Source organism: Arachis hypogaea, chromosome 7, assembly GCF_003086295.3.
Source record: "Arachis hypogaea cultivar Tifrunner chromosome 7, arahy.Tifrunner.gnm2.J5K5, whole genome shotgun sequence".
Taxonomy (NCBI): domain Eukaryota; kingdom Viridiplantae; phylum Streptophyta; class Magnoliopsida; order Fabales; family Fabaceae; genus Arachis; species Arachis hypogaea.
Genome location: NC_092042.1, coordinates 4,400,287 through 4,412,419, shown reverse-complemented (window position 1 = coordinate 4,412,419; position 12,133 = coordinate 4,400,287). Strand labels below are relative to the sequence as shown.

Below are 12,133 nucleotides of genomic sequence, written 5' to 3'. Positions count from 1 at the left end.
TATCCGTAATAACATTACAGGAATATAAATTTTTTAGAATTATGATCCACTTTGTTTTAACAGTATAGATTATGCATGGCACAAAAGATTTATAAAATCAAACTACTTTTACAAAAAAAAATGTCCTAGGTTAACAAAAGTCTATAACTAAAAAGACCAAGATATTTGTAGATAAAAAATCAAATAATAAGATTTTTAGTTATTATTTTTATATGAAAAAGTCTAATTTTTTATTAATAATTAATTTTAATATTCGTTATCTAAAATTTAAAATAATTTAACGTGTATACTTTTACATTTAATTAGGTGTTAATTTAAGTCTGTTGCACAAATAGAAATAATTAACTTTTATATTTGCTATTTAAAAATAATATTTTTCTCTATGTATATAAAAATATAATTAGATATTAGTATAAAAAATTATACTGATAGTTATAAAATTAACTCAAAATTAATTTTTTGAAAATAATTAAATCTTGATTCTAACTTTTAATTATAACATTAGTATTCTCTCCAAATTATATATAATAAATATTTGAAAAAAGAGAAATAAAAATATAGATTAAAAAGATAAGCGGTGAAAATTTAAAACTAAATAAAAAACTAAAAAATTATGTATATAATAACATAATAATAATATTTTTTATTTAAATTATATTATTTTGTTAATTTTGTTTACTGTAAAAGAGAAAGATAGACAAAATAGAGAATGAGAAAAAAGAGAGAGAAAGATAAAGATGAACAATGAGAGTGAGAGTGAGAGTTTGTTAATTTTAGAAGAAAATTTTTTATTTTAATTGTAAAAAATATCAGATGGCATATTTTGATTTGTCAAATTACGTACTAATATAAAATATAAATTATATATAGAGTAAAAATAGTATAGAGAAATAGAAAAATTGAGAGAGGTAGATGAGAGAATTTAGAAAAGGGAGTTTATTAATTTTGAAAAAAAAAATATTTTTTCTCAATTTTAATAAGAGAGTGTCACGTGACACATTTGATTATTAAATTAGATAGTAATTTTAATATTTAAATTTCAATTTTAATATTTTAATTTTAATTTTAATACATTAAAGAATATCATATTGCACATTTTAATTGTCAAATTAGTAATTAGTCATTGATATTGATAATGATATATAAATAAAATAGATAGAGTGGTTGAAGGAATGAGAGTGATAGATAAAAGAAGAGGGAAGAGGAGAAGACTCTTTCATTTTGGAGGGAAAGATTTGATTTTAATTGCAATAAAGAAATGATATGTGGCATATTTTGGTTGTAAAATTAGTAGAGAGGAAGGAAGAACTCTTTAACTTTTGTGAAAAAGATTTAATTTTAATTACAATGAAAAAATGACATGTGTTATATTTTGTTATAAAATTAGTAAGAAAACGGATAAAATTATTTAATTTTCGAAAAAAAAATTGATTTTAATTACAATAAAAGATAACATATATACGACATATTTTAGTTGTAAAATTAATAATATATATATATGGAATAGTGCAGGGCAAGTACCTCCACTGCATTTAAAAAAAAATTCATAGTATATAATAATAATAATAATAATAATAATAATAATAATAATAATAATAATAATAATAATAATAATAATAATAATAATAATATTTATTTGTTTTTACTATATTATTAAACTTACTTCTATTATATTAGATTATTATAAATATTACTTTATTATCATGTTATATTTATATATATATTGTCTTTATTGTTAAATATTTTTATCTGTCACTATATATATGATATTTATTTTATTTTTCAGTTTTATATAATTATAATATATTTCAAATATTATAATCAAATTTATTTAATTACATAAATAACTCAAAATCGATTTTTTAAACTATTAATTACACACAGAAAAATAAAAATATACTCCATATATGATTCCAGAATGTTTTAGATATTCTTTTAAAAAATAGATATAAGATATCAAATTCAATCTACATAACATATAATCACAATTAAAAAATAATTAAAATTAAACATTATAATCAAAAGTCCCCAAGAAGAAAAGATAAAATAATGTTTTATACAAGTATATTGCTCTTGTCGTTTGTTTGCTAGGAAAATTTATCAGTATTTTTTTTAATATATGGAATGAAGTCATTGGAAGAGTTAAAGCGTCGTGCACTAAAATTGTTTTTGAAATTTTAATTACACCAATTACGTCTCTGAGATTAAGAAAAGTGTACTATATTAGTTCCCGACTCATTTTCCATTAACGACGTGATGACATGACTTGATGACGTGGACTGTAAGTGACACGTGTTACTCCATGATTTGATCACGTGTAATGATATGATAATGTGGTAACCAGTGATGCGTGGCAGCTGATGTGGATGGTTGTGCCACGTGTCACAATGTTATTTGGCCACGTATCCGTTTGTGTCACGTGTCGCAACAGTATTCGTCCATGTGTCGTCCATTATGTCATCATTGTAGATGCACCAAATTAGTCCCTCACTTTGCATTAAGTAACTCATTTTAATCACTGAAATTGAATATCGTGCACTAAACTAATCCCTTCACTTATTTTTTCTCATTTTTTTTTAAATTTAAAATTTTTAATATCTTGAAACACTAATTTCATTTCTATTTGTTCATATATCGTTTAAATACAAGTGTTTTCATAAAAAGTTTTAAGATTTTAGTTTTAATTATATAATTTTTTAATAAATTAACATTAGTAAATTTTGTAATATAAGTATATTATTATAAAAAAATAATTATATGATTGATTAGACACATTTTTTTCCATAAAAAAACATGTGTTTTTAACAAGAAATCAATAATTAAAATAAACATCTTTTTTTGTTCTCGTAAAATACACGTTCACATTATATGTAAATGAGCTAGATTGAAGGCACTTCAAGCACCCTCACTACCATCTCCGATCTCTGCAGTCTAGACGAAAGAGGTCAAAGATGTTAATGAGAGAAGTTTGAAATGCCTTCACGTCAACTTCAAAACGGCGGTTAGAGGTATCCGCAAAAAAAAAATTTTTTATAAAAGCACTAAAAGAGATCGGAGATGGTAGTGAAGGTGCTTGAAGCCTTCACGGCTTCACGTCAACTCCAAGTCGGCGGTTAGAGTATTCGCAAGAGAAAAAATAGAATTGAAATTAATGCATTAAAAAATATTGAGAATTTTGAATTTATAAAAAAAATGAGAAAAAAATTGGTGAAAGGACTAGTTTGGTGCACAACATTCAATTCCAGGGATTAAAATGAGTCACTTAATGCAAAGTGAGGGACTAATTTGGTGCATCTACAATGATGACATAATGAACGACATACATGTGGATGAATATTGTTACTACACGTGGCACAAACGGACAGTGGCCAAATAACATTGTGACACGTGGCACAACCATCCATATCATGCCACGTGTCATTGGTCACCACATCATCATATCATTACACGTACCCAAATTATGGAGTGACACGTGCCACTTATAGTCTACGTCATCAAGCCATATCATGACGTCGTTAATAGAAAATAGGTCAAAAACTAATATGGTACACTTTTGTCAATCTTAATGACGTAATTAGTGCAATTGAAATTTTAAGGACAATTTTAGTACACGACGCCAATCTCAAAAATAATTTTGAGTTTAACTCTCATTGAAATGGTTAAGAATATAATGATAAAGGTAATTGCATATTGTTAAATTTTGTTAACTAAATGTTCTGATATAATAATGTGTACCATTTGAAAATTTGAGATGAAATAAAATTTAAAATTTAGAGTATTTTTATTATTGGCAAAATTCTGTCGAAATATATATTTAAAAAATTTAGCTAGCTTAACAGCTTCATGCAGTCGATGCAGGACAATTTTTCTAGCAATGCCCAGCTGCTCCCACCCTTTTGCTTCACATCAGCCATTGGCGATGGTAGCCGCCACAGGCCTCGAGTTGACGATCTAGGTAGCCCTCCTCTTAGATGATGACCCTCTAACATCGAGCACGATGTCGATGATGACGATCAAATGTTCTTCGACGATAACTATTTTTGATGTATTTGTTTTTATTAGTTAATTAGTGACATTTTTAAAGTTTGTATTAGTTTTATTTGTCTTTAATATTTTTTAGTGATAAATAATTATAATTTCATTTGTATTTATAAATTTTTGAATTTCAAATAGTAAAATAAGTTTAAAATATTAAAATAAATTAGATATTACTGACGGTTGGACTGTCTGTAACAATAAAATTAAAAGATACATTATTGATTATCATAGACAATCTTGTCGTCGACAAATAAAAAATAATTTATTATTACCAACAGTTAGGCTGGTATAATTATTTATTTTTTGGATTAATTATATAATCGTTCTATACAAATATTCTAACTGTCAGTAAAATTAGTCAAATTTTAACGAGAGATTACCAACGGTTCTGGTATTAAAACTTATAATTTTAGCTAAAAGTAAAATATTAGTTAAAACAAAAACAGGTAGTTGTTATATATCTCTTTGGTTAAATAGGGTTTTGTTATCTTTAGTGTCACTATAATTATAGTTTTATGTTTTAGAGTAGTGTTTGTTTGGGCGCTATTATTCTGTTAAAAAAAGAAGATCTTTTTTTATTTTTTAGCGTGTTTGACAAATTTCTAGTAGTAAAAGTAAAAGCACTAAAAAAATAAAAAAAACATCTTTTTTGAGAAGTTGTAATTTACATCTTTTTTTAAAAAATCTTTTTTCTTTAAAAAAAAAGATGTTTTTCATGTAATAAATAAACAAAAAAGTACTTTTATATTGTTATACCCAAACATAATTGATAGATAAAAAGATCTTTTTGTATGAGATATCCAAACATAAAATTACTTTTACTTCTCCATAAAATCTTTTAAAAAAAATAACTCGAAAAAAAATCTTTTTTTAAAAATTCACCCAAATAAACCATATGCACCGGTTAAGAGAGCTCAAAAACAAGAGAAGCACTCTCATCTTGACCATTAAAAATACAATAAGAGAAAGTCTCAGCATCGATATTTTCATTAAATTTAATTTAATTAGCATTTAACCCTAAAAAAAATATGAAATTTTATATTATTAGATATAATCTTGCATTATTAAAAATATTAATGATATTTAATTGATAGTTATAAGTCATAAAATATGTTATTGTTAGCCTTTTAACACTACTGAAATTAATTATCATTTAATCAACATAAATACTAAATTATCATTAAATTCTAAGGAACGTAAATGCAAACCATATTGATTTATAGGTGCAAACTGCATCACTTTATGTGTGCAAAATTTTAATAATATAAATGTAAATTATATATTTATTATATGCAAAATGTATATAAATATAAATACAAATTATTAATAATAAAAAATAATAATATTTACTAGTCATGTAGTGTTACTGTTTGTTATTTAAAACACAAATCTGACATCAAATTTGTGTATTTGAATTTTTAAAATTTTTATAATGCACAAATTTAATTCTTAGATTTGTGTACCTCATTCAAATTGGATCCAAATTTTATTTTCCTCTTCTCTCTTTAACAATCTGATCCTTCAATTTGTTTGGTAATAATTAAAAAAAAAATCTCCATATTAAAGACATACACACCAATTTTTTTAATATAAAAAAAATTAGCCTAACGTTATATAAACAAAAATAATTATTTTTTATATTGACAATCTAAATAATCATTTAAAAAATAGATATAATTAAATAATTATATAAAATATTTTATATTATCAGTATATAAAAATTAAACAATAATTCAATTTATATTCTCCCTCGTGAGCCTAAATCTACCTTCTTTTGTTATGTTTATATGCTCATAACAATTCGTTTTTTCACTTTGTAATCCCAATTATCCGCCTCAAAGCAGAAGTAGTAAGTGTTAATTAATAAAATCTAACAAGTTATCTGAAGCACCTAAAAAAATGGAAAATCAGAAATAATCTCCCCCTTAATATAATCACTGATGGGTTCACTACATTGTAATGTAACAATATAAATTAAACTATTAAAGTAACATTTTTTTTGGTCAATAAAGCAACTTTATAGCCAACATTAACAAACTGCATAAGTGATAGGCCACATCAAATTAGAGGGATTTTTTAAAGTAATACATCAATTGAATATATTCCTAAAAATAATTAAAAATAATTTGATTTATTAATTTTCTAAAAGAATATATTTAGAAAAACCTATCAACTAGCAATCTCAAAAGAAAAAAAAATCATGAATAATTGTTAGAAATTCAATTAACAGCAATATGGATGTGGATTTTGGATTGCTTGTGTTAGATATCTTTGTCCCTCTATGATTAAGAGCATTTTTTTTGTTCAGAAGGTGCTCCATTTTGGGTTGACAAAACTGGTGCATATCTTCCCCCACGATAACAAATTTTGGCTCTTATTTCTCAGCCTTTGATCATGACACAAAACTTCTTATCTTTGTTTTCAGAGGATATTAAAATAAATAAATAAATTGGTTATTTGAATAATATTTAAAAATGAGTGATAATTAGACACCTAAAAGATAAAAAGAGGAGTTTAAGTGTAAGAAATAAAGTCACTCTAAATTCTAAAAGTAATAAAATAAGTGTTGGTATTTATGAAGCATGAACATAACGCAAACAAACTAATTTCAAGTTTTTGTAAGACACATGACATACACATTATATAATATAAAATATTTTTTTAGATAATTCATAATCAAATCTTAGATATTTTATTGATATTAAAGTACAAAATAATTTTTAAATTGTTTTTAATGTTTTATTTGACTATATAAAGTATCTAAGATAATTTTTAGTTTTAACAAATAATATATATTATTTGTATATTCATCTCTAAAATATAAATTAAGAATAAAATTAAATGCGCTAATACGTGAAAGTATTTAAATATGTCTAAATATATTAGATGAATGTCGTGTTTAAAATATGTTTAATATGTGTTCCAGCCCAGTCCAACAAGAGCCGGGAGTCGATTATACGGACTGCCGACCTGACGGGTCGTCGACCCGCATGTTGCCTCACACCTTGATGGAGATTTGAATAGCTGACAGAAGCTTTCAGACAGATAGGTCCAGAGCAAAGGACCCACCCGAAATACAAAGTATAAATAGGGAGAGACGTATTCTTCTCCAAAAATACATTATTCTTATCCTAATTAGCCGCCTCATTATATAGACGCTCACTTTAGCATTTAACCCACCGACGCTAGAAACAATGCTTTTCCATAAAATTTGCACCCAAATCCAGAAATACACTCGATCAACCCATTGTTCTCAACCCGCCAACCATCCGATTCACCTTTCTAACGAGCAACCGAACAATATGTAAACACATAACTCAACCAAGTGTCCTTGGTTTATATATTGTATATAATGACAAATATTCAAGAAACATTTTCGCAAAAGATATATAAGATATTACATATTGGTTTGATGGGACAAGAAATGGAAGCCACCCCAAAAGGAATCAAACCCCATCCTAATGCCATCAAATATAACCTTTTTTAAATTTGGTGGTGACTCACCTACAGATTCAAAAAGTACATAATATATAGAGTAAATAAAAAAACTCACCTTTTTTTTTTCATGAAAGTAAAGACCTTAAAATTTTGAAAAAGCAAGGGAAGTTTTTGCTTTTGTTGTGAGTGGATTACCAATATAAGGTCTTCTACATATATACATGGCATGAATTTAGAATCCTGAAATTCACTACTTATATGAACTAAAATTCATAATCATATACACAGTTTTTTCTCATATTTTTTAGACAATTTCATTTTCTCCGTTTACCTAACTAAAATCCTCAGTTATTTATACATGATTATTTCACATTTTCACACATTAAAAAACAGTATCCTAAAACTAATATCTAAAGTATATTTTCATCTCTTAAAATCCTCTGCAATAAAATACCTAATTTAATTGTGAACAAATATTTTAGCACAAACTATATTGATTTCACTTAAAGTTAAGCAATATAAGATATAATATATACATACTACTGCCTCTTAAAATTGAATTTTTGTAACACTAAGTCACTAACTAAACATAACAAATCAAAGAATGCAATATGTAATAATATTATCTAACCTAATCTGATCCTCATCAGAGTTCACAATAATGGTGAGAATTTGAATGGCATAGTAGTGATGAACTGATATTCAGACATAGCTTATGATTGCATTCAGGTAACAAAAAACATAATCATGGAAAAGTGTTTAGTAAATACAAACAAACAAACATTTAATCAATCCATAAAAGACACAACATTATGAACTAAAAATATGTCATAAACAAATATCAAGAGTACTTTATGTTATGATAATAAGAATAAGAGTAACAACATTAGTACTAATTTCTGAGTAATGAATAATGGTTTTAGAAGAATGCCCTGCTACCATAAAACACTCTTGATCCATCTTTTTTCTTCTTACTATTATTACTAACATCATCAATTTCTGATATGATGTTGTTGTTATTGCTGCTTTCATGATTCTGAATCACATCACCACAATCTTGATCTTTTCTTTCAGATTTGTCAATTTCCATAGGTAGCTTCATTCTTGCTAAGGATTCTGTGAATTGTTGCATGCTTCTCATATACATATCCACTATTTGTTTCTGCATTGCAGATTGTTCAGCTTCCAAATTCATATTCATGTTCATGTTCCCTAATGGAGCTGAAAAAACTTGACCAAATTTCCCAACTTTCTTCTCACTATCATCACTCTTTTCGCTTTCTTTTTCGTCTATGGATTCGCCTTCTTTCTTGGAAGTTGGTGTATCTGGAGAGTTACTAATACTGCCTTCTATAACACTGATTGAAACATTGCAAGAATTATTCTTTTTCTGAATCGAATCTGCGGACGAGTTTCTATCTCTATCATCACTTAGGCTTGTAGTTGTGGAGCTTAAGAAACCTGAGTTCTGATGAATACTCTCATTTGGAGAAACAGGATTCATTTCACAGTCATTGGATGCGCCGAGACGAAGGAATGGCAGTAGCAGCCCTCTAGAAGAGCAAGAATTGAAGTAATCAGTTGCCATTTCTTGATTCTCCTTCGCCACGCCAATATCAGGAAACACAATCCTCGAATACTCAACCGGATCAACCATAACCTCTGTTACTTTTCTGTCAAGCAACACCACTTCTGAAGAAATTGAAGAGGTTTTCGCAGATTCGGATGATATCAAATCAAAATTAGAATTGTTTGTGTCTAAGGAGAGTGTCAATTGAACTGTTCCAGCAGGTGAATGGAAAAGATCAGTGGAAGAGAGGCTATAATCTTGAGTCACTTTTCCTTTTCCAATAAGAACTTGAGAAATTGGAACCAAAGAGAATCCAAGAAGCTGATCCTCCAAGTGATTCCTTGCTCTACTAAACATCCAAATCTCACACTTTAGAACTGCATCATCAACATTGGAGATCTTCATCCTTAGATTCTCATTGAATGTTGGATTCTTTCCACCTCCATTGATGATTCTTGTGGATGAAGTCTCATCAGGGTTGTATGTGAAAGAGAATTTTGCATACACATCTTGGTTATCATAGATGCATATGTTGTGAATGTTTCTTGCATGGTGAACAAAGATCTCTAAAACCCCAGAGAACTCACCAGCCTCATCTTCTTCTTCGTTATCATCGTCGGCCGCATGATTCGCCATGTTCAAATTCGGATTGTACCTGAAGCTGCTACTTTGATGACCTTCATTGAATGAATCCATTCTAATCAACCATAAAGGTATTCACAGTTAGAAGAAAAACAGAACAGAAACAGAGTTATGTATATTTAGTTCATCAATCATCACTGATTAACACAAAAAAAAAAAAAAAAGTTGTCTAATTTCTAATACCCTTTTGGATGAAGAGATGATCAAAGCAAAGAAAACAAAGAATTATGCAGCAAGCATGAAAAGAACATGAAGAGAGTGTTTTTTTTTTTTTTACCTTACCTAATGGAATGAATGGTGATAGAGGTTTAGTTAACCTTATTCTATTATATGTATATATGTAGGATCTTGTTGGTTGAAGAGTATTTATGAGATCAATCCATGAATTGAGGCAGAAGCATGAATATAGAGTGAAGGAGAAAGTTAATGTTCAATGGAAATGGCCTTTTTTCCTTTTCTTTAGGTGAAAATGGAGAAAAGTTGTGGAGTTTTAAGGCCTTTATGTGTGGTAGTAGGTGGAAGGAAGAAATTATATTAGAAAAAAATTATATATATATATATATGAAGGATGATTGTTAGTGAGGCATGAATATGAATAGAGGAAAAAGATGATGTAATGTTTTTGTCCTTTTTTTAATTTTGAATAGTGATATCTATACGTAAAGTTGAAATGTCTATAGATATCAGATGAAATTATAAAATTTAAAGATAGAAACTAAAAATTAAAATATTGAAATAGGAGTTAAATTTAAATTAAAAAAAAATCTAAAATGAGTGTTGACACAAAAATTGGTATATAAAAATTGTTTTTATTTTATTTTATTTTTGGTTTTGGTGTTGAGTGGGGGGAATAGAGGGTGTTGTTGCTTTGCTTGACAATGCAACTTCCATTTGTGGAGTGCTTAAGTTGCTCCACTGATAGTTACTCATACTGGGAAGGTCCCACTAGCCACCATCTTCATTATCACTCATCCCCCACTCTTTCAAATGAAAGTTTTTAAGTTTTAACACAAACATCAAGCTTTATCTCTACCTATTAGAAGTATGGATAATCATTTTCCTTTTGTTTTGCTCTTTTTTATATTCATTAATCAATTTTTTCTTTTAATTCCTTTGAATTTCTATTCACTCAAAACTATAAAAAGAGTTTTATATATTATTATTATTATTATTTAGGCTGCGTTTGTTTATAAGAATGGGACACTGAGACATAGACACAGAAACATAAAATCAGTTTGATAGATGAGACATCAATAGAGACTGTGTGTATTTTGTGTCTATCCTAACAGAAAGAATACAGAAACACTAACAAGAAACACATTTTATTTTTTATTTTTTTATTATTCTTGTTAATTTTTCATAAATATTATATTTTTCTTCTCAAATTTTTTTGAATGAAAAAAATGAGAATAAATTAGATTTTTATAATTTGTTCTAGTTTATTACCAAACAGAATACAAGAATACAAAATTTTGTGTTTCTGTCCCTTGTATCTTATTTTCAGTGTTTTATCCTACTATTCTCAAAAACAAACACATATATGTATGTATTTAAAAATTTTTTAAATAATAAATAACTAAGTCAATATTTTTACAATCATATTTTTATGTGGAATTAATTTTTAGTTAGTCATTATAACATTATTAGCTAACTTTAGTGTTTAGGTTTATAATTAGGATTTAGAATTAAAATTTTTTTATTTAGAATCTATAATTTAATATAAATAAAATAATTTTAAAAAATTTAGCTAATGTTAAATGAAAAAAAAATGATTGTCTAGTATTACTCTATTTTTATTTGTAACACAAAAAGTGCAATCTCTTCTCGGCATTTATTTGTCAAAACATGGAGATATTGCTTTGGTTTTATATTTCTAAACATTTTAATGTTTTCTTAAACATGTTAGGCAAACCTAACACTATAGAGTAGTCCTGAGTCCTATTATATGACATCAAGAGAAGAACTAAATTCAACCCCCTTTATTATATGTTATATCCACCCACATTTTTCATTAATTAATATATGATATATGATTAGTTTATATATAAAAAACACAATTTCCAAAAGCAATTTTCAGCATATGAATCCACTTTTTTAAATGCAAATTTTCCAAACTTTCCCATTTGGTTTAATAATCTCTTTCACTTGAATATTTGGTGACATATGGTTTTTCTACATAAAGCTATGTGAACTAAGTCGGTGCCTAAATTCAGTAAATTGGCTTGAATCTAATCTTAACTGATAAGCATACACACTAAGAGATAATTACTTTCACACAAGCAACTTTTTGTGTAAAATCTTCATAAGTTTGTTTTGTAATTATTTCCCTTCATGATTCTCTTTACTTTTCATTTCTCCCTTATTTTTTCAATTTTTTATTTTATGTATTTGCTATAAAATGACCTATCTTCTCATTAAAAAGAAAAAAAAACTTTTGATGCTTTA

At 26.7% G+C, this 12,133-nt stretch overlaps 1 protein-coding gene across 3 annotated transcripts; it reads right to left on the bottom strand.

Moving 5' to 3' along the window:
* Positions 1 to 8,161: 8,161 nt before the first annotated feature.
* Positions 8,162 to 10,249, bottom strand: LOC112702103 (uncharacterized). Of its 3 annotated transcripts, none has more exons than XM_025753010.3 (2): positions 9,966 to 10,249; positions 8,162 to 9,743 (listed from the first exon to the last, which is right to left on the bottom strand). In XM_025753010.3, the coding sequence occupies exon 2, from the start codon at positions 9,740 to 9,742 to the stop codon at positions 8,396 to 8,398; it is 1,347 nt and encodes a 448-aa protein (XP_025608795.1). In that variant the 5' UTR covers position 9,743; positions 9,966 to 10,249; the 3' UTR covers positions 8,162 to 8,395. The 3 variants fall into 3 exon arrangements, with proteins under 3 accessions (XP_025608795.1, XP_025608794.1, XP_072056023.1); XM_025753009.3 differs by having other exon boundaries at positions 9,971 to 10,213; XM_072199922.1 differs by having other exon boundaries at positions 8,162 to 9,723; positions 9,971 to 10,213.
* Positions 10,250 to 12,133: the final 1,884 nt, after the last annotated feature.

What these genes read in the sequence shown, in the direction of transcription:
- LOC112702103 (XM_025753010.3), bottom strand. Translation starts at nt 9,742, where the DNA reads ATGGATTCATTCAATGAAGGTCATCAAAGTAGCAGCTTCAGGTACAAT.